At 37.9% G+C, this 23,367-nt stretch overlaps 2 protein-coding genes and 1 long non-coding RNA gene across 3 annotated transcripts in view; 1 reads left to right on the top strand and 2 right to left on the bottom strand.

The window, feature by feature from the left end:
* The window catches only part of LOC124291877 (atrial natriuretic peptide receptor 1-like), a 42,882-nt gene extending 39,473 nt beyond the window's left edge, over window positions 1-3,409 (top strand). Inside the window, 3 exon segments of the mRNA XM_046728943.1 lie at window positions 877-960; window positions 1,506-1,597; window positions 3,359-3,409. Coding sequence (XP_046584899.1) covers window positions 877-960; window positions 1,506-1,597; window positions 3,359-3,409 — 227 coding nt within the window.
* Window positions 3,410-5,531: 2,122 nt separating this feature from the next.
* LOC124291883 lies at window positions 5,532-16,317 on the bottom strand. Its single transcript, XR_006902305.1, has 3 exons — window positions 16,129-16,317; window positions 13,154-13,155; window positions 5,532-5,542 (listed from the first exon to the last, which is right to left on the bottom strand). It is a non-coding gene; the product is annotated as an uncharacterized LOC124291883 (long non-coding RNA).
* Window positions 16,318-17,022: 705 nt separating this feature from the next.
* LOC124291876 lies at window positions 17,023-18,414 on the bottom strand. Its single transcript, XM_046728942.1, has one exon. It carries the CDS (start codon window positions 18,412-18,414, stop codon window positions 17,023-17,025), a length of 1,392 nt encoding a protein of 463 aa, XP_046584898.1.
* Between the last annotated feature and the right edge of the window lie 4,953 nt (window positions 18,415-23,367).

The raw sequence follows: 23,367 nt of genomic DNA, 5'->3' as shown, positions 1-23,367 counted from the left end.
AAACCCATGAGACAGGTATAGTTCCAACTACATGGAAACATAGCGATGGAGAGTTGGGAGTCGACGGTACGATCATGTCGTGATCAGCTTTGTGTCATCAAGGGCGTAGCTACCATTGCTTACACATGATTGTTGCTAAAAAGGTTGGGCAAGCTTTCAGTACTATCTAGTAGGGCAGGATTTTTATTTTTTGTTTTTCTCACCGCCCGACAGACCCTTCTAATTTTATTGCCGACCCCTCCAAAAAACCTTTTTTTTCATTCCAACATCGACGACTCGAGCCTAAAACGTACCGCCTCGTCATATAGAATGTTTATCTATCTAAAATGTTTTAATCAATCGCTGCCGCAAGTCCAAAGAACCACGAGAACTTGTAATAAGAATTACAATAAATGAGAATCAAGAACATTATTCGGATAATTTTGTCTTTGTTAATTTTTTTTTAAATAGTTTTTTTGTTTCCTGACCGACCCATGTTCAGAATTTGGTGGTTACGTGAAACAAATTAAAAAAATGATGCCCATATCAAGCTTTGCAACCTATCGGGCTCACACGAAAAAAATGACAGCGAATTGCAGCACCATAGCGAGTAAGTGAGTGAGTTTAGTTTTACGAGCATCGATCTATGCAATTGGGATACGACTACATGTGTCAACCAAGTCAGCGAGCCCGACCACCCGATCCCGTTAGTCGCCTCTTACGACAAGCATGGGTTACTGAAGATCAATTCTAACCCGGATCTTCATGGGCGCCGCGGGCCACGGGCCACTTGTACAGTAGGTAAATGGACAGTAGGTAAATGCATTTATCATTATGTATGACGTCGAGCAGTGCATGCCTACACCCTTTGTATACTGACGTAATTCATTTCTCTAGGGGTGGTCGGCAAAACAATGCCCAGGTACTGTCTTTTTGGTGATACGGTTAACATGGCCTCCAGGATGGAATCGAACGGGGAAGGTGAGGAAATATTTTATGTTGGTGAAGATCACGTTCGTTTATATTGTCAGAAGCGTACATAAAATATTATCAACATCAGCATGACCAGTTGTTGACAAAATAAAATTAAACCAAAAGTTTCTGTATCCTCGGAAACGCTGAAACATGTTTGAAAATATGATGCACTTGCTGTCAGATTCTGTTTCGTTGATATAATATGTTGTAAATACACAGATATCCACTTCTTTATGAATGAAATGTCGATAGCTGATTAATGCAATTGAAGTACAGAACACACAGGAGCGGATCCAGAGGGGTAGGGGTGGGACTTCTTGATTTGCGTGCATAGCAACCCTTCCCCCCATACACCCTCTCCAAAATCCTTGATCCGCCCCTGACACTTAACTAAACGCACTGAACATCTTGCTCAGCTTATGAAAATGTTACCTGCATAAGTGCAGTTGTTATTGACGTGCGTGTATATATCATTGAACTGCTGCTTCTTTAGGGAGATTGGCATCAATTGTTGATTTTGTATTCTATCTTCTGCCTGTTTTTGGTCTCAGCATTGAAGATACATATGAGTGAGGTGACTGCAAGCTTCCTGCAAGAACTAGAGGGCTACATCGTTTCTCGACGAGGGGAGATTGAAATTAAGGTAACAGATGACCGTACATTATAACTGATCATACGTTATAGCTGGTCATATATAACAGATGTTCGTACATCGTAACTGGTCATACGTAATAGCTGCTCACATATAACAGATGATCGTACGTTACAGTTGATCATACATACCAGATAATCGGACATTATAGCTGATCATACATTACAGTTGATCGTATATACCAGATAATCGGACATTATAGCTGATCATACATTACAGTTGATCGTATATACCAGATAATCGGGCATTATAGCTGATCATACATTACAGTTGATCGTATATACCAGATAATCGGGCATTATAGCTGATCATACATTACAGTTGATTATATAACAGTTGATCAGACATGATAGCTGATAGTACATTACAGTTGATCATATACAACAACTGATCGTACATGATAGCTGATCATACATTAAAGTTGATTATATAACAGCTTACCAGACATGATAGCTGATCATACATTACAGTTGATTATATAACAGCTGACCAGACATGATAGCTGATCATACATTACAACAGATGACTCATTACACCTAACCGTACGTTCTAATCGATGAAACAACGGCTCATCATAAATACTGTTAAGAAAAGTAGGGGAACCTGAACTTTCAATTTGGATAGGAAGTATGAGCGTTAACAAACTTTTCAATGAAAGACATCTTATGAACGCACCACCATTTCTCTTTATCACCACCTCTTAACACAACGCATGGGATACACATGCACAACGCAGTAGCCCCATACACGTGCATGAGGTATCATTCTTGATTTTGATGGTTTTCAAGAAGGTAGACAAATCAATGTATACCATCAATTTTGACAACCATCCTGCATCACACAGTTGTTAGTGTTTGTTTTTAGCCTATGTTTTAAAATGAAAATCATACACATGCAAACTTCACGTCACACACAAATCATCTTTCAAGAGCGATTACTGTACAAAGAACTATGGTCCTAAGGAAGTGCAAGTGGTGATGCACTCTCAAAACAACAACATTGATTGACTCAGATATATCTCCTAATTGTTTCAATCGTACATTAATAATGAAGTTCCCCTACTTTTGTAAGATTATATCATAGCTGATCATACATAACAGACGATCATGAATAATATGTGATCATACATAACAGATGGTCATTGTCAGTGGTCATACATTATTGCTGATCACAAATTACAGCAGATCATTCAATGCGGCTGATCGTACGTTGCCGCGAATCGTACATCACACAACTGATCATACGTTTTCAGCTGATTACAGCGGACCATACATTGCAGATAATTACAAATTACAGATGATCTTCCATTATAGCTGATCCTACACTATAGCGAGTCATATATTACAGCTTATCATAAGTAACAGGTGATCTTGCATTCTACCAGATCACATATTATACCTGTTCATACAAAACAGCTGTATGTGCGTTACAGTTGATCACAGATTACAACTGATCTTACAATATTTCTAATCATACATTGGAGGGATCATCCTTACCTTTGAGCAAACAGCATGGCTCATCAACAGTAGCAAAGATCAACAGAAATAGTTCCGTGTCAATAAAGTAAAACAAAAACTTTACAAAGTTCTAAAGGTTCCTTGCCATATGTATTAATAACAGTTGTATCCTTACTGTTTTGCAGTCGTTTATCGACATTTATCGTTTTGTTCTGATACTTGGTAATATTTATTTCATGATCCCCTCCTATTTTGCAGAGTACATTTTTATGTTCTGTGATGTCTTTTTCTTCAGGGCAAGGGGCGGCAAACAACATATTGGCTCTGTGCCAGAAACAAACACTAATGATGACATGTGTGAAACACGCGCATGGCCGCCAGAGACAGTTTGTATGAGAACAATTAAAAGAGTAAAAAAATAATAAAACAATACACTATTGACATCTGCGCAGTGTGACAGCCTTAACAGTTTGTCAGGACAACCTTCGGAAGGATTCAGGTATATGATTTATGGAAAACGGAAAAACGGAAAAAATCTTGTTCAAATGTGACACCGAATTGTATAAATCACGCATATGCATTTCTTATTGTATAAGTATTTTTTAATGTGTTTTGTACAAAATCCGTGAAATAGGTGGGAAGTATGTGTCCTGATTTTGTGCAAGATATTTCGTGAAATAATTATGATACACATGTGATGTCGTTCATTTTTTATCGTGGCTCATACACTGTAATATGGCATAAGGCAATGTGCCCACATCGATTTAGGAGATCATCGAACCATTTTCAAACGATGACCTCAAATGTAGCCAACTGAACTTTACCAGGAAAGAAGCTTTGAGTTAGCAGTTCCCCAAAACTCCATGACAATACTCTATCTGTATTATTGTAAAAATTCTGAATTGAAATACGAAACCTATCTGATTTTTTTAATTCATAACAATCGGAGGGCGTTAATAAGTTTCAGCACCTCAAACAATTACATTCCAGACGAAATGGGACGATGGACTATAGTACCCCCAAATGAAAGATTAAGCTCTCTTTGTAATTCAAACAATATTGGGATGATTTTCACTTTCTGTTTTATTTGCCCTACCTTGATGCTTGAAAGCAAGAAATATGTAAACAACTATTACTGTAGCAACCCGAACATGCACAAAATGAACCAGCATTTTCACTCTTATAAACTACGAACAATTAGGAAATCAGAAATTTTTGCAAAATAATAATGACCCATTTTAAGCAACGCCCAAGAGAATAAACAATAACGCATTAGCGTAACATTATATACTAGTATTTAACTGATTAAATCCATGTACAGACATAGTATCTTGCAACCAAGCGATGTAATTTAACATTTTGTGCATCATACATGTATGTAACATATTTATGTTGTACATAATAGTGCTGTAAACATGTTTGTCTAATGCCCGCAGAACGAGGCCGGAGTGTAAATAAAGTTCAATTCCCTTATGTGTAAGTCCTTTTGTGAACATATTTATGTACGTGTAGTACTTGGTAGCAAATGACTGAAAACGTTTAAAACATCTCAAGTGCTTTCGCGGCTGGATTTGAATATCTTTTGAAAGCAGGGTGTGGAGATTTAAAGAATGATTTTGTATTTTGAATTAGACTTATGAACATGGCCGTCTTGATGGAACGAAAATGGTCTGAAAAATACTTTTTGCATAAGGCTGGATGTACCTATAGGAGGGATGACCAGAGGGCAATCGGGACCGTTTCGACCAGACTTTGTTTTAAGCTTTTGCCACAGGACCATCATACTCAAGGAAATTAATTAAGAACCCCTCATATTGTGAAAAATGTGTCAATCTATTTTTTGGCCTTCATGACAACGGTATCAACTGATGTTTACTGCTTAGCAAGGTCATCAATCGTGACAAAAACAAGGGTTTGAAATGGCAAAGATTCGGAATTGTTGAAAGACATTACAATCAGCAATACCAGTACCAATAAATACTGAAAAGCTATTAAGCAATCTGTATACCACCACAAACCTGAACCAATGTCAGTTTCTCTTGTCTAACCTGACGGGTTACAATATTCCACAGATGGTCAACTACGTAGAGATTTGGACTTGTTCTTGGCCTAGGACGTGTGTCCATGGACGTCTGGAAGACATAAGTACTGGATATGTGAAGTCTAGCATTTTCATTCATTAAAGACTTGTCTAGTTGCCCACGCATGATTGAGTGAGTGAGTTAATATTTAACGTCACATCGGCAATATTTCAGCCATATTGTGACGAAAAAAAGTTATGTACTAAGAATAAACATATGTATACTAATTTAAAAACCTGCCAACGAAGGACAGTATAACGACTAGAATATCACAATTGGATTAAAACTAGTTTGAGTTCAGTGTAAAATGTTAAATCATTTCAAAACATCACAATATAAAATCGGGCTATAGATCGCCAACAACTGAAGGTAGATCACCATACTAGGGATCATGGGGACTTACATTACTTTTGCTACCTACTTGAGCCCTAGCTGGATTTACACCATCCCCTCAGCCGCTGGCGATGGAAGGGAATTTAGCCATAATTTAAAATAACAAATATTCTACGTTTAAAAGCATGGTTGAACTAAATTGACTTTGAATGTTTTGGGACTTACGTATCCCACGCATGATTGTCAAAACGAGGGATAACTGCCGTCTCCAGGCTGTCATGCTGATGAGGTCCCTTCAGATTAAACCTATTAGAGATTTGTCAAGTTTACAATTGATTGGAACACACCCTGGAACACATTACCAATCCCCTACCAAATGGTTCTGCTGAATGTTGTATACAGCCATCGTCTCATTTACCTGCCTCCTGACACCTGTTCCACATACCTTTCATGTATAAGGTTGTCACAATTGGCAAGGTGCATAATTCCTGTATGGACTTTGATAAGACCATACCAACAACGTTTTGAGTTACCATGGATGTTGCATTGATTTTTTTGGTTCTGTATCCAGGCCTTTTCCGACAATTTTTGATGGTTCGGATTGGAATTGCTTTACTTTCTAGCCACCGTGCCTTTAAAACTAGTGTTTGACTTCGTCTAACTAGCCTTCATAATGCTGTGTTGTCTCACCAGCATACCGCGAGAGATTGCCAGGGCATAGCTTTTCCGTAACCTCATTTCTTATTTGGTATGTCTGCACTAATCTTGAAATTACACTTTGATGACGTTCACCTTGACGTCAAATTGTCTTACACGACATTCCTGCCTTTTACAGTCTACGACACAACATTTTGGTGCCTTTTAACAAGATACAGTGTTGAGGAATGTGTATGTGCAACGTTTACGGCCATTAAGTGTTTTAGACATATCATGTGTACTGTTCTTCACTTGCAGTGTACAGCATCGGGCTTGTTGCTACCAGTATTGGCAATGGTATGGTGAGGAAAATGGACCTTAATATTTCATATGTGGACACAACTTACATCATTTAGTGGCATTTTCATTTGCGTGTCCGTGAGGGTGATGGCGTCTAAACGTTTTCTGGATTCAACATCTGAGGCGGGATTATGTAAGTCAATAGCGACATTTGTGAAATCATTAAATTAAGTTATAGGACTGCTACGTAACTGGTCTATTGGCCTTTTCTATTGCAAAAGATAACACTCTGTGTACATTTAATGTATTGATTATGCATTGATCTTGTGTGGTCATTCACCGATTTCAAAACTCTCTGTGACACGAATTCCTGTTTAAACTTTACATTTTAACTTCTTTGAGTGGAATTTTAGAAGATGGGACGTACAATATTGAACACACTTTATGGACAACTTCTTGTATTGCCAAGGTGTTATCAAACGGTACAAAAATCTGTATCAAAACGTCGCACTCACTTATCCATAAGTTTGTGCAATATTGAACATTTAACTTGGAAATCACCCCGTGTCAGAAGCGTGCTCAGAATCATACACTAAACTTTGTCAGTTTTTACTTTTTTGTAGATATGGTTGCTTTGACGTTTTGTAAATGAGACAACAGGTTGATGTCTTATCGTTCACCCTTGCTGGAAGTCATACGATGATATAATTATAGTAGAGGCGCGCAGAACTCGGTCAACTAAACACCACAGTTCATTATCGTGCTAGGCTATGGGTGGGTCTTTTATTGTATTTGGATATATGATATTATATACTTCGGACTAGTTTCCGTTGATAGCCTAGCACAGCGAGAGGTGGTGGGGAGTTAATCAAATGTTATTAAATATAAAAATAAATGTGTGATCATGCATGAAATCTATGATACACCAGAGAAGGAACATTTATATGCGAGTAGACGATTTTTAGGCGTTAAGTCCAACACCCCAAATGTTACAGTTTATGGGAAATGTGGGAGATACCCTGTATATGCATTTAGTTACATAAAAGTAATAAAACATTAGATAGGATTGCTTAAAATGCCAAGTACCAGATTCCCAAAGAAATGTTATAACATGATGACGCTTTACGATAATAGGTAACATAACTGGGCCCCTTGTGTCAGTAAGATACTCCAATCTTGCGGGTATGAATACATATGGAGAGAACAACAGGTAACAGCACCATATCATTTCATATATGATTTAAGGCAAAGGCCACGAGATATGTTTTTTCACAAAGTGGTACTCTTCACTATCTTTACATAATAAGTTAAATCATTACTGCTCTTTTGAATAATTTATTCGTACTGAAAAATATCTTTCAGACATTAATGTTAATACATTCTGAACAGCACTAGCCCGTTTCAGATGTAGTTCTTATGATATATTTAGGGATATTTAGACATTAAGGGATATGAAGGGAAGACCGATTGTGTAAATATTGTACTTATCTGGAGGTAGAAGATGAATGCCATTTCTTGCTTGTTTGTCCATTGTATACAAATATCAGAAAAGAATACATAAAGAAATATTTCTATAATAATTTGTACCCCCGAATAAACAAATTCTATACCCTCATGTCATCCCAAAACCAAACAGTCAAAAAATATCTTGCAATGTATATACACCATGCAATGACTGTCAGATCCTCTGCATTACAGATGTGATGTTATTTATGATGTATTTATTTCTATTGCACACTTTGTTACTGTATGTAAAAAAGGTACAATAGGCCTATGGCCTTTTCAGTACTGTAAATAAAAGATTGATTGATGTCTTGCGTGTCATTGTTTGTTTTGAGAGTCCTTTCATACTGAAAGTTTCACGGAGCTCGAGTGTTTCCATCTCTAAACTGTGCACTACCCTTGCCAATCAATTGACTTTGTATAAGGGAAAAGAAGCCGAAAATGAAGAAAATATGTTCATAAAATGTGATCAAATATCAAAATATGATAATGCAGGTCTTGCGTGCCAGAGATTTGAAGTTGCAATGTAGGTTTTTCACATGAATATAAACTGTATAACTCTGCCCATAAACTATATTTTTAGATGTCTTATACAGGGTTGTAACAAACTGTATTTATTGCTCTCTTAGATAATGTTTGTAACAAACTGTATAATAATTTATTGCTCTCTTAGATAATGTTTGTAACAAAATGTATTTTTAGCTCTCTTATATAATGTTCATAACAAACTGTATTTTGAGGTCTCTTAAATAATATTTGTAACAAAATGTATTTTAGTTGTCTGAACTAATGTTTATAAACAAGCTAAGAAACGTCACGTATTACGATAACTAAGGGAGTCCGTCTTAAACAGCATCTCCTTCAGAGCCAGTTACATAAACTTAAGGTGGATTTAAGCCGAGAGCCCCGAAAGCCGGAGACGTTTATCATTGGGAAATCTCACAGGTAAGCTCACGGCTAGCCCAGGTTAACACCCATGGTGAATCAGGCGTCCAAATCCAAGACCAAGGTTAATACAGTGTAGGCCAGGCACCTACTTTATCTAATAGACATCATGATACAACTGGGACACGATGCTCGGAGACTGTCTAGACAATAAACCTCCAGACTAATAAAACAAAACTCAACTCGGTTTTAATGTGGAAGGAGACAATACTGGTAGATGGTTTCATTTGTAATTGGAACTGGCTGTGTTCCTGGTTTTCCTTGTTATTGTGACATGAAAACAGAGCTCACACAGGTCAGAAGTGGGTGAAGTTTGACTTTACAGGGCAGGGTTCTATCCTGCAACGATGAAAAAGACACTATGTTTCTGTATGTGTGTCTGTATCTGTTTACGTGCTTCACAAAAATAGCGAATTGATGCAAGGTTAAAGTTTTTGAAAGGCATTTAGAAGTTGGACGAACATGAATACATGTATTCATGATGCAAGGTTGTATGATGGTGATGCGTATGGCGTGGACACCTTCCAGGGCCTGACATACAAGTTTGGAATAATGATCGCCAGGGAGTTGAGAGGACACTTGTAATGTCCAGTGATCAGTAATCGAGGAAATAATGTCATACACTTTGGCCATACCAAGGTATTTCGCTTCGTAAGACGCTTATCAATTGAATAGTCTGTCCTTTTCATCTATTGTATTCTTTTTGTATAGAGCTGATACAATTCTGTATAAAATGTAAACAAAATATTTGGTGATAATTCCTGTATGACACTGAGATGTGGTGTAAAAGCCAGAAAAATTACCTGCAAAGGTTGTTATCATTTGCTTTTTGTCAAAGGTATAGTTAAAGGACCGAAAAGACCTTTCCATAACCATAAGAATCAATCTGCTTTTTGCATGAAGAAGAACAGATGTGCCCGTAAATATTGCAGTTCAGCTGTTTGTTACTCCGGGGGTATTCGTGATCGTAGACATGGCAAAACGGAAAATGAAGTCCACCCAACTTAAAAAATGCACAAAACACATGTCGAAGATGGGTCTGTAGGAGAGCTCGAGGTCCAGTGGTGTCAGGGTCATTAGTGGATGTAAAGAGTAAATGTAAATATTATGAATATACCCCGCAGCTAGACGCTGGGTCATAGCCTTGATTAGCCTATTTATGATTCTCGGACTTCATCTCGGGCACCGTACCTTTCCGCAAGAATTTCAAAGAAGTGGTGAATTTCAAGTCTTGTTAAACTCATCTATCCACGCCCTTCGTGCTATAGCTACGTGTTATGTAATTGTATCACTGATCTAAATATGTATATTAATGTACAACTTCAACAGCCCAAATGAAACAATATAACAAAATCAATGTAGTCAGTAAGAGTTATTCAATAAACAGAAAAACAAAAAAGAACAAAAAAGGACCCTCTGGTACATTGTCAATGGGCAACCCAGCAGCAGGTCTCTGTCGAACATCTTCAATTAGGAAAGATCTATAAGCAATCACAGTCCCATATCGCTCTCACTGCACCAGAAAGCCACCGAATATGTTGATTATTGTTTCCTGTCATAATCATCTGTCTCGCCTTCAGGAGGCGGGAAGGTGTCATGCTGTCATGTTACAAAACGTCCATGGTGTAAAGTCTGTCCCATAGTGTATAATGTCTGTACTTCACAGTAGCTCACGCAGTAATGGTATTAGGTATTTTAATGAGCAGAACTAGCTGCTATGTCCTGAAGACTTGTTTAATTCAATCTGTGCTGTAAAATTCGATTTATGTCATGTGCGTCTGTGCGAACCTTTCCATAATGCCACCTGCAGCGAAACGATGTGTCACCATGTCAAATGCCAACCCTTCCACAGTTTGGACAAAATTTATGATATTCGCCGTCGAAATATTCTGTTTTGAGGGTTTAGAATTTTGACAGCTAGTCCATTTCAGATCTACTGCATACTGAAAATTACTTGCTCTTGTATGAACCGGTGAAAGCATCACATTCAAATGTGTTACTATTGCTATCTCCAGACAGGAGGGCTCTTGGACAACCTTGAAACAAATCTGGACCTATAACTGTCTATGAGGACTGATACGTGCTCAGTGAGACATCAGAATGTCTTTAACATTGTTGATAAGAAGTTATGAACTGAAGTCTTTGCCAGAACCATGTTCAATCAAAGACGACAAAATATCAAACCTTTCAGGTTGCAGTACCCGTTTTCGTTTCCTAATGTCGTAATTTGTTTTAACATTATTGATAGGATATCATGACAAACGAATCGTTATGCAATTAGTGACTGTACTTTACTTGCGTTGAGTTACAAATCTGTTTTACATTATCCCCTAAAATGTCCATCAAACAAAACGGAGGTAAATATTTTATCATACAACATGCAAGCTGTACCAAAACATATGTTGATACAGTCGGAGTCTTCCACGGAGGCAAAATGTTTATGTTCAATGACATTCGTAAAGACAAATGTGATTAATAGTAAATAACAGTGCTTATTGACTGAACACAAACATGTGTGGTTTCAAAAGAAACTTTATAAAAGCGTTTATAAAATCTTTCAATGACTTCAATTACAAATTGATAGCACTGCTTCGTGATGAAATATGGTATTAACTGGCTTGTTTGCCACAAATGTATCTAACCACAAAGATACAAGTCATAAACTTCTAACGTATGGTTCAGGCAATCAGAATGCGCTGCAACTAATTAAACAGTTGTTGGCATGCAATATGTTCTCAGTTTCTAGACTGTTAATTTGGATCCTAACATAAACACCCTTCATTATTGATTAACGTTGGACCCGTTCACACAAACCGGTATCTGCAAAATCACAACTCATTTCCAACTTCTCTTTCATGTGTACGGCCATTTGGAATGGACATGCGACGTCCAACTCGAATCACGTGATGTTGATCACCGTCACATACATATTGGATACATCGACACGTGCATCGATGTAACCTATCCTATTTTCTGGGTAATATCCAAGCCTTGTCTTGAAACTACGATTGTTATCAATGAGAGATCTGAGACCACAAACAGGCAAAATCTATGGCAACAGACACTCACATCCGTCACATAAAAGAAGGATAACTTCATTCAGTCTTGAGACATAATAAAGTTGCAGATCCATTGAATCAGAAACACGCGAATTACTGTACATTGTGAAGGATACCATTTGTTCATGAAGCGTATGAACACCACATGTTGTGATTCATGTTGTGTAATTGATTTATGCTTTAGTCTCCTTAGAATGAATTAAGTGGAGTTCAGAGTAAGGAAAATATTTAAATGGTCTTTTCATAGGGGAGTCATATTTTATTTCACTACGCTGGTCATGTCGGTGATGCATCGATTGCACGAACGTCTTTTGATTTCGATAGCAAACATAACCTCGAGTAGAAAATAGGAATTCATCAGTTCATAGCCTAAGATAGAATACTGACTCTGACTTCGCAGCTGACATAAATATGTTATAAGTTAGAGACATATTCTGTCAAAGCGTTATCATAGTGATGATGAGGTACTAAAATGTGTACTCCATGAAAATTAACAAATGAACATGTCGTCACCCGCATGTTCGAGCAACGCTTACTTCATATTTCACCTTCCAACTGACACACTCAGAGCATGTGAGCATTATATTTTCACGACATCGGCGAGGGCTTCACTCGTGCTCCCTTAAAATAGAGTAAAATAAGCATGCATGGTTAAGAAACGCTGCTTTTTTTAATCAGGTCTATGATAGTCTCATGACAAAATGAACATTTGACTGATTTTGCTGAGGTGGAGACATAAGAGAGCTGTCTGACATCTGTTACACTGCAAACGTATGTGGCAATTCAATATTTCTTTTCGTGCGCTAATTACACTGACATATGAAATAAAATGCACTTCTATACTAAAGGATATCACATCAAATCAATACTATACGGCCACCCTAATGGATCTACTAAAGATAATCTTGAATTATTAGAATCTATCCATTCTTTCATTGTATTGTCAGGCAGATTTGTGTTGTAGGTAGTATAAACGAAATTGCACTAACCATTACTTTCCGACACTAATTGTTCTAATGTTATAAGCAGCATATTTACAGTTATTGTTACATTTCCAGAAAGCTGTTGTTTGTTTGTTTGTTAATAGCATGATTTTCTATTCATGATTGTTATATTTAGAATTCATTTGTATTCCGGAGCGGTATTCAGATAAGCAACATACAGCTTGTTTACCAATCCGGTTTCACTATTGGAAATAAATATGTTTAGAGCAAACCTATGTGCTGTTGATACTTCTTTGCACTGTAATTCATAATAAATTTCATGGTATTTGTATTTGTGAGTTTAATTATATTTGTTGTTTAACAACGTTCTCAGCAATGATTTTGACGCTTAAGACAAACGTGAGATCCTTAAGATAAATTCTAACCCGGGCGGAACGATCTGTTTAATAAATCGTCTCGGGGATTACAACACTAAGTCATATGTTTTAGAAGTTATTTTTGAGGCATTACAATATTACCACTAAGAACTCCCATTAGTGGCTTAAACATTTTCTGCATAATAGATGCACACTGTGTGCTTTGAACCAATGTTCTTTGTAAATGGAGTTGGATTGTTTTATATGAATATTGCTGTAAATCCATTACCTTTGAAAATAAGGTAAACAGACCAAACGCTGTCTAACATAGTGTACATGGAATTTAAATTTTTCGGTTTGAGAATGATCAAAATATACGGAATAATACATTGATGTGTATTGTAGATTGGAGTAAATGAAACGAACATTGTGGCATCCCGAATGGAAGCAATGGAAACAGCTTAAGTTGAAAACGAATTGCCGTAGTCTATATACCTACAGCTATTTCCTCTCACATCCAATCTTGAAACAGACATGCATGTACAGCAAATTGGAAAATAGAGTTAATGTGAATGGCTTCAGATGGTGTGACTGCACCTGTTGACGCCCTTATTAAGCGCACTTCATGGTGCTGTCTGGCTCGAGGGTCGGCGACAGATGCTTTCGAGAAGGCACAACCACGCTGTGATTAATAGCAGCGTCTAGGTGAGTGCCAAATGTCTTGCTCAAATAACAAGGCACATTTGAAAACCTAGTTGAACGATCACGGCAGTTTAGATCTACGCGCTTTAGTGCCGATTAGAATTGGTTTCATTGGATAAGAACTGTCATTACTCGCCCGTGCAGGATACTGCAGTGCAATATTTTTACGGCAATATTACACTAGTTTATTACCCATACGGGTGAGGAGATCCCGTGTAATATCTTTTTGATATTTGCACAGTGTGCAATTTAGTGATTCTCGACGTTGATTGGTTGATCGTATATTTGTACATTTTCATTGGATGCCGGAACTACTTTCACACACTACGTTCATTCATAAAGTTTCATCGATTCATTGATAAATTGACATAATGTAATGTAATCACACATTCCGAGATCTAAAAAAGAAAACATTTTGGTTAAAGTATATGAATATTATTTTTATTAGACGTTATTACATTGGAATAAAACTGCGTTATAAATAGTAGTCTTTTTTAATTATATAATCTTTAAAAAACCCACCAAAACAATCGTTTGCATTGTTTGTAAACAAACATGGCCGCCGTTAGGCTAACCCCGATCAAGGTCACTTACCTAGTTAAAGTTGACGGTGACCAAATAGGAAGAGTGATAAGAATTTTACAGCCCTTGAATTCCCAAAACCTGTTTGTTGTTGAAACTGAATTCGGGGAAATAGAAACAGCAAGATACCGACTAAAGATATTATCTGAAAGTGTAACAAGTAAGTCGGACACGGTGTCCATGCCATCGAACCAGAAAACAGCTCCTTTCTTACCGGAATCAGTGCTAAATGTTCTTCTTCAAGATGACCTTTTATATCCATGCATTCCTAATCAATCCGAGAGGTTGGTCCCAGTAGCCGATGCAGAGATTGACACATTTCATAGACTCGGATTCCGACTAGAGTTATCCTTCTTGGAACTGCTGTACTCTGCTAAGACAAGAGTGTAACACGCCTTCCACAGAACAAAATGTTGTTTAATCTTCAAACTTGAGTTTCTTGACAGAAAACTTTTTCTAGATGTATTCGTTGGATGGTTGTCTTTTAGATTTCCCGACTTTTAACCGTTGACTTTCCCAAAAATTGACAGGTTTTTGCCAGAGTGTGTTTCAAAACTACAACGTCACCCGTCACTAGAAAACACGTCAGTCGTGAATGAACGATGTTCCGTCGCACTGACTTGATCGAATAAATGTTTAGCTCTTATTAAGTTCATGATACATTTAAAAGATCATTTTTATCATATCAACAAATGTTAATTAATTATTCCAGGCATAATAATTTTGTTGTATTTTAAAGCGATTTTATGATGTACTATTTCCATAGCGTAGTTATGTTATTACCGCTGGAGAAGTTAGGTTTAATACGCGCATGAATACGAATCAGCTGTTTAAGGTCACAAGTCCTGTCTCCGGGTGGTTTTTTATTTCGTGGTTCTTCCTTTTAAATTACATACTGGGTAATAAATAGAATAACCAACGAGGTACGAGTGATTACGGGAAATATACCCTCGTTAAAACAATGTTCAGTGCCTCGCCAAGGCTCGGCACTGTGAACATTATTTCAACTCGGGCATATTTCCCGTAATCACTCGTACCTCGTTGGTTATTCTCTAAGTAATACCGCTAGACGTATGACGTCATAATGGTTTACAGCTATGACGTCACAATGCTACTTCCACCGCCACAATGGTATTAGACCTTGCTTGACTTGCGGAAAGCTGAGAGTCATCACACTGTAGGTAGTTTCGCCGCAGTTTTCATCAATTTATGTCGGAGAGTAATAAACAGAATACTAAACTCGCTTCCGTGAAATACAATTTTTATTAAACTCGTGAAAGATTTAGTATCAAGCTTCCATTTCGCTCGTTTGATACCAAAGCATTAACTCGTTTAATAAAAATGTCATTACACGGAAGGTCGTGTTGTATCCTCTATATTATTCTCGTGTTTATGTCGTATATTTGGAAATCAACCTGAGGGAGCAACGCCCGTTTACCATGGCGAATCTACGAGCATGTGTATGGTAAGAAAGTAAGATACATTGTACTTAATGGATAACAGCTTCTTTATTATATATGATGCGACGTTTCAGTATAGCTTCTTATACCGTTGTACTGACTGAGTGAAGTACTGCAGCACAGAACGGACTTGTACACATCAACAGCGGATTATCAACAACAACAACAACAACAATGGATGGTAGTAATAATGTAGTGACAATAAGAGGAAGCCAATAGTCCATGAGGCAGAAACAAAATATACATGGCTGATAAGATTAATTAGCAATAATAGCTGGTCTAATCTGTTGTTTTATCAGTTCATCGTATGCAGATGGGATGAGATATCCCTGATCTCTGTCGATTGATGGCCTGTGTCTCCGGACTACATTGTCCCAGATTATGTCTACATGAATACATTCATTATGACCTGTAACAGCGGCAGTGTTGGGTCATAAAGGTAAATGCACGTGCAGTTCATGATAGTTACCTGTGCACTGCACAGTGATAGACCGTTTGGATCATTCACATTGACTACTTCTAGCTGTCATCATGAAAGCTTATTCAGATGATGCTAAACGTTTAATTAGCAATGTGTTTAATTTTTTTTAAAAAGAGAGCAAACGTAGCAAACCGATTTATAAGGTGTCGGATTACATGAAACGTACAACTTTTGCTCTTGGCATGAAAAAAGAACATCGTGCCAACAATTGTGAAAAATAAACCAACAACCAATAAACAAAACCTTGTACAAAGAGGTAGGCATCCAAAGTTAGATTCTTTTGACATCAGGGTCATCAGCATAGCTGACCTACATTGACGAACGTTGACCTTTATGACCCAACACTGCCGCTGTTACAGGTCATTGGCTCCCTCCCTCTGCAAGCCTTCTGCGTTCTGCTGTTTATTTTGTTGACAGTTACATAGACGGATTCTTTAATACAAATGCATAAAATCGGTGATTTACAATGTGATTAGGTTGTCTGACAAAACATCCACTTGCACAGTTTGAGATCGATTGGGTCATTGGATGAAGAGATATTTACAAGAAAACGGGTCCACATGCATTTCATGCCAAACTATAGTTTAGATAAGTAGGAAAGATTAGAAACTGGGCGATAGTTTTTCAACACTTCGCTGTCGAGATTTGGTTTCTTCAGAAGCGGTTTTATCATTGCTTCCTTCATTTCAGGAGGAACTTTTGGTTTTGAGAGAGACAGATTGATGGTGAGTGTGATAAGTGGGAGGGTTGAATCTAGTGATTTCTTCAGGAACCATGTTCGCATGGGGTCGACCAGACTTGACTTATCCGGACTTTTCAAGATCAGGGATCTCACTTCAGCCTGAGTGGTGGGCTGAAACACTGGCAGAGAGGCATCGCAGCTCTGGGTTTCATCAGCATAAACATAATCGGACTGTGCGAGTCCAGATCTGATTTTGGTGATCTTCTCTGAGAAGAACTCTGAGAAGCGATCTGAAAGTTCTTTTGGAGCCTGACAACTGGGAAGAGATACTTGCTTCTGTTTGTGTAAGAGTCTGTTTGATATGATGAAGTTATCCTTTTGCCCCTTTGCTTCCTGTAGAGCCTGATTGAAGAACTTGGATTTCGTAGCTTCCATCAACGCGTTGACACAGTTCCTCTCAGCATCATGAAGCTCCCGATGAACGGTGAGCTGGGTTGTTCTGAACTGCTTTTCCAGTTTGCGACGTTTCCTCTTTTCTTGCCTGATGTCCATATCATACCGGGGAGCATTTGTATGAATTGTTGCAGTGCATGTTTTCAGAGGTGCATGCTCATCAATGGCTGATCCTGAAGCCGTGTTGTACAACTTCAGACACTGAGATACAGACAGATCCTGGTAGCCTGACAGTTTTGTAGAAAGATCTTGCTGGAAGTTATCAATGTCAATTTCTTTCCATTTCCTGAAGGATACTTCTTTTCTCTCCCGTGCAGGTACTTTGATGCTTGTTTTGAATAGGACTGCAGCATGGTCGGACTTTATGGACAAATCAAGTGAAATGTCCTTAACAGCTATGTCATCTTGGCGAGTGATAATCTGGTCTAAAAGGTGTCCCTTGATGTGGGTTGATTCACATACATGCTGGACTAGTCCGTGAGTATCAATTAAGCTCATGAATTTCTGGGCATCCGTATTCTGCCTGTCGTCAATGTGATAGTTAAAGTCACCTAGTATCAGGAGACGTCCCGGGGCTGTATCTAGGGAGTCCAATAGTGTGCCAAAATCGTCAAAGAAATCTCTCGATGTCTTTGGAGGTCTGTATATGAGCAATATGTTCATATGCTGTCCTTGTGCAGAGATCTTTACAAGAAGGTGTTCGAATGTCGTCTGTAAAGACACAGTGTTCAGATGAGAGCACTGAAGTCTGTCATTGTATATGACAGCTAAACCTCCGCCTTTTTTCTTTCCCCTTCTTGCGACTTGAGTGAGTTTGTAGCCAGGTTGAGTCATTTTAGCCATTGATATGTGGTCGGATTCGCCGGTCCGTAGCCAAGTTTCTGTTATTGTGAGAATGTCCAGTTTGTTCTCTGTGATAAGATCATATAGGGATTGAGCCTTATCACATAATGTGTCATGGAGCTTCACAGATCTAGCATTGATTAGGCCAAGCTTCACGTCATGAACCTTGTTAAAAACTTAGGGGATTTATAAGTATCAGGTGTACTTTTAGTGTTTGTATGCGGATTGCGCCGACATCCCCGTCTAGTCCTTATCACTCCACATATGCCAAGACGGCGAAGGTCATGCAGTGTAGATAATGGAATTATGTTTGACTGCCCATGGTTTTTGGCTTTCAGAAAATCTGGAGATAGGGTGAGCAAGTTGATAATCAAATGCCACAATAGGAACAAGCCCTTCATAGCCAAAGTCACTCAAGCGTACACAGACTGAGTCCAGGTCTGATTGAAGAACAATAGCCTCCCTGGCCTTGGTCGACTAGCTAATTGGTGAGCTTCTGGTTTGCTGAATGGAGGCAGATTTGACTACACCTTGAATTTGAAAAAATATGAAAATTATCACATAGTTCAGCAAAGATTTCTTCATTCAAGTTTCACAAAACTGTCTTTGAGTATCCAATTATGGTGGTGTCCAAATGTTATGACTGGCAAATGACTTGGTTTAGAGATATAACTCTTTCAATCAGAGCTCAGGCGAGGTGCAACCTACCGGGCGCGACACTCATCACACATGAGGCTGATAGAGCCAGAGGCAAGGGATCAACAAACAAATTCAATACTGCAACCTGGATTTCAATTGATAATCGATACAACCGCCGAGTTCTTGGGTCCTACTTTATCAGAGTTTGCTGGCAATATCAACACAAACGTGCCAACGAATTTGCCTTGAATAATCCAAACGGAAGAAATATTTTTATCAAAATAGAATCTGAGTCTTTTGTAGGGATATCTACGATCTGCCTGTGTTTGTCACAGGTGCCGCCGGTGTGATCATGGCGATTCATACACATACTTTTGATGATTGATGATATGAAGTTGAACTTAATCCTTGGTTACTCCTGTTGATGATTTTCAGACTTTCCTTTCCTCGAGAGCCTCACAGAAGTGACCTTCACGATGGACATAACACCAAGTGTTGTTAAACCCATCTATCAAACGTCATTCATGCCATGTAGAATGTAAACGTTTCAGCTATCTTGCACGTTTATTACGTACAGTGTCATAACAGTGATTCAATACACAGAAGACTCAATGCCAAATCGCTGGTCAGACACTGTCTGCAAAATCAGCTGTTACGGTTTAGAAAGTACTGTGATGAACGGTTTGTGAGTCCCTTTTAAACCAACAAAATATAACACAAAGGAGTCTATAATATTCAATTAAATATTAAATAAACAAGGTTACAAAGAATGACAGTAAAAAATTCTTATATAATACTGTTGGGTCACAAATCTAAAATATTAACTGAATATCTCTTGTCACTGAGGTCTTGATCATTGTAGATAGACATACTGATTGCTGTCAGCTGTTGATAGTTCAATATAGACCAAGCCTCATGAGTCGTCGCTTGAAACGTCAATGTTGGCAGCCAGATCAGCGTAAATCAAAGTACATCATGCATCTCAGCAACCATCCTTCATATACCTATTATACAGTTGTAGAGAATTCTAACAAAAGTTATGCCACACCACCTTGTAGACATAACTGGAATCCCACCGTCTTCCACCGAAAGCAAAACAAACAAAGGGAGGTAACTCCTCAGCACAACCTTAACAGGTTGCCTATGTTCAAGGTAGTGAGTTCAAATCCACGCTCAGCGCATTAAACTTTTTTTGACAGACAGACAGACAGTTTATTTGCGTAATATCGGCCTAGTGGCCTATAATACAGTTTTACAGTTGTATAAATCGATGTAAAGTGGTCAAATGGATCCAGCTCTTGTTTGGAATACATTATGCAGAAATAAAGCAGTGAAATATATTACCTGACAGTTTCTTGATTTGAAAATCGATTCTTAAGTTAGTGGACCTTTATACACTTTTCAAAGTTGTACAAAATATTTTTCTCGCCAACATTCGTAATATTTACAATAAAAATAGACATGATTCTCGTCTTCAACTTCCAATGCATTACATACAGTGCACAAATATCCTGTTATGGGGTTATCTGTTTTACATCTAAATTTGTTTATCTTCAGATTGTTATTGGAAATTCGAAATTTGCAGTACGCACGTATTAAGTATTTGTTTTTCAATTCAGTGATGAACGGTTCCAAGTGAAGGTCATATTTAAATAGTGAATAGTGGCTGAGAAACGTTGAGCTGCAAATATCATTATGCCAAGTCTGGTAGGCTATATCTTTGATTCGTTGTTCGAAGGTTAAGATGAATAGCTGCACATCGCCAACACCTTGGTTTAACCATACATGTGAAAATCCGTTTGTGAATAAAATAGATCTTACACTTGACACCCAATTAATTTTGCCCATATCGTCAAAAGTTTTAAGCATCTTATAACACTGTATGGGATAACGTTGTTGATTCATGTGTAACAGTTTAAACCAAAACTTAATTACTTTGATCTGGCTGAAAACATACATTGGATAACCGAGGATAGCCTTGTTTAGAAGCAAATTTTCCAATTTTGAGAAATCTTTTAAAATTAATTTTTTGTGACTCATAAGAACTAAAAGCTAAAATGTGACATAATAATTAACAAAATGACATCCTCATAACACAACACCAACAACAAACAACAAAACAAACAAAAACAAAACACATTTTCAGTCAAGTCAGGTCCTTGTGGAACATCAACACTCAGGATAAATTTATACAAAACGTTTACGGATGCCTTGATGTCATGCACAATCGAATTAAGATTTTAATGAAAAGCACTAGCGTCTATCCCCTAAAGATTTGTTTAATTCAATCGATTCATGTCATGTGCATCTTTTAGAACCTTTGGAAAGATGTATGCCTCCATGTCAGATGTCAAACGAACCGTCGGCAGTTTGCACATGAGCAACGATTTTCACAGTCTGACTTATGAGTCATGATCTTTTCGTGGGCACACAAGCCAGGCAGTCCGTTTCAGATTTATGCTTATTTGAAACTCTTTGGGTTTTTTAGTTTCCCTGTTTAACACATGCTGAGTAAATTCTTGAAACATGGCAAGCATATTGAAATTTCCAAAAGCAACAAAATATAACTAAATCAATATAATCAAGTATCCCGACAGTGGTTCAATAAACAGAAAGATTCATGCCCCATCGCCCGTCAGGCAATGTTTTCCCTCTGGTGCATTATCAGTAGGCAACCCAGCAGCAGGTCCCCGTCGAACATCTTCTCTTAGAAAAGATTTATAAGCAATCACAGTCCCCCATCGCTCTCACTGCACCAGAAGGTCACCGACTATGCTGATCATTGTTTCGTGTCATAATCATCTGTCTCACCTTCTGGAGGCGGGAAGGTGTCATGCTGTCATGTTACAAAACGTCCGTGGTGTAATGTCTGTCCCAGGTACTTAACATTAGCTCACGCCGTAATCGTATTAGGTATTTCAATGAGCAGAACTAGCTGCTATGCCCTGTAGACTTGTTTAATGCAATCTGTGTTGTGAAAACCGATTCATGTCATGTGCGTTTGTGCTAACCTTTCCATAATGCCACCTGTAGTGAAGGGATGTGAGCTAACCCTTCGATAGTTTGCAAGGATGTATGATGTTCGCAGTCTATATATTCTGTTCTATGAACGTTCAGCAATCTGAGGGCACATACGACGTTTCAGATCTACAGCATATTGAAATTTCCAAAAACAAATTTGTCATGCTCTTGTATGAACCGGTGGAAGCATCATATTGAAATGTGTTACTATTGTTAATCTCCAGAAAGGTGGGCTCTTTGGCAGCCTTGTTTCCAGAATTAAAACTGGACCACTTCCTGTGTGTATGAATGTCATGCTTGTGAGAACCGATACGCCATGGTCAATGAGACGACAAAATGTTGAAGTCTTTGCAACCGCAGACGACAAAGTGTCTTTAACATGGTGGATAAGAAGTCATGACAAGGTTTCGAGATAAAAAATAGCTGCAAACGCAGACGACAAAATGTTAGATCTGTCAGGTTACACTTCTGTTTCGTTAGGTCGTTTACTTCCTTTACATTGTTGATAAAACGTCGTGACAAATGGACAGTTAAACGATAAGTGCCTGTACTTTACTTGCGTTGAGTTAGAAACCTCCCTCGGCTGTTTGCCATTATCCCTTACATGCAAGTTGTACCAAAATACGTGTTGCTGAAGTCGGAATCTTCATAACCACATAGACATACTGTTTACATTCAAAGATATTCTTAAAAACTAATGTAATTAATAGTAAATAGCACATCATTTGAACACTAAAGTGTGTGTTTTCAACAGAATCTTATTAAAAGCATTTGTAAAAATGTTCAAAGACTTAAATGACAAATTGATTGCACTGCTTCGTTGTCAAATATGGTATTAACTGACGCGTTTGCCAGAACTGTGTCCAAGGCATGCTTTAGGCAATCCAGATGTGCTTCAACTTTTTAATTAGTTGTTGGCAATACAGTATATTCTCAGTTACTAAACTGAATGAAGACAAAAGAGGGCTATCAGACATCACTTACGCTGCAAAATTAAGTGTACATCCGTTTTCGATAGTTGACTCTCAGGACAATCACGGAATCCTGAATATGTAGTGATCTGTTTAATAAATCATCTTGGAAATATCGATGTGAAGTCATGTGTTTTAGATGTTATTTTTGAGATATTGCATTAATATCATTTGGACCTCCCATTAGTGGCTCGAGCATTTCCTGCATAATTAATGTACACCATGTGCTTTGAAGCAATGTTCACATCCAATCTTGAAATAGACATACATGCACAGCAAACTGGAAAAGCGAGTTATGGTGAGTGGTTTCAGA

The sequence above is a fragment of the Haliotis rubra genome, unplaced genomic scaffold (assembly GCF_003918875.1).
Source record: "Haliotis rubra isolate DU_JTF1 unplaced genomic scaffold, ASM391887v1 Scf50, whole genome shotgun sequence".
NCBI classification, from domain to species: domain Eukaryota; kingdom Metazoa; phylum Mollusca; class Gastropoda; order Lepetellida; family Haliotidae; genus Haliotis; species Haliotis rubra.
Note: the sequence above shows the minus strand (reverse complement) of the source record. Positions and strands in the feature narration are given on the sequence as shown.

What these genes read in the sequence shown, in the direction of transcription:
- LOC124291876 (XM_046728942.1), bottom strand. Translation starts at nt 18,414, where the DNA reads ATGACTCAACCTGGCTACAAACTCACTCAAGTCGCAAGAAGGGGAAAG.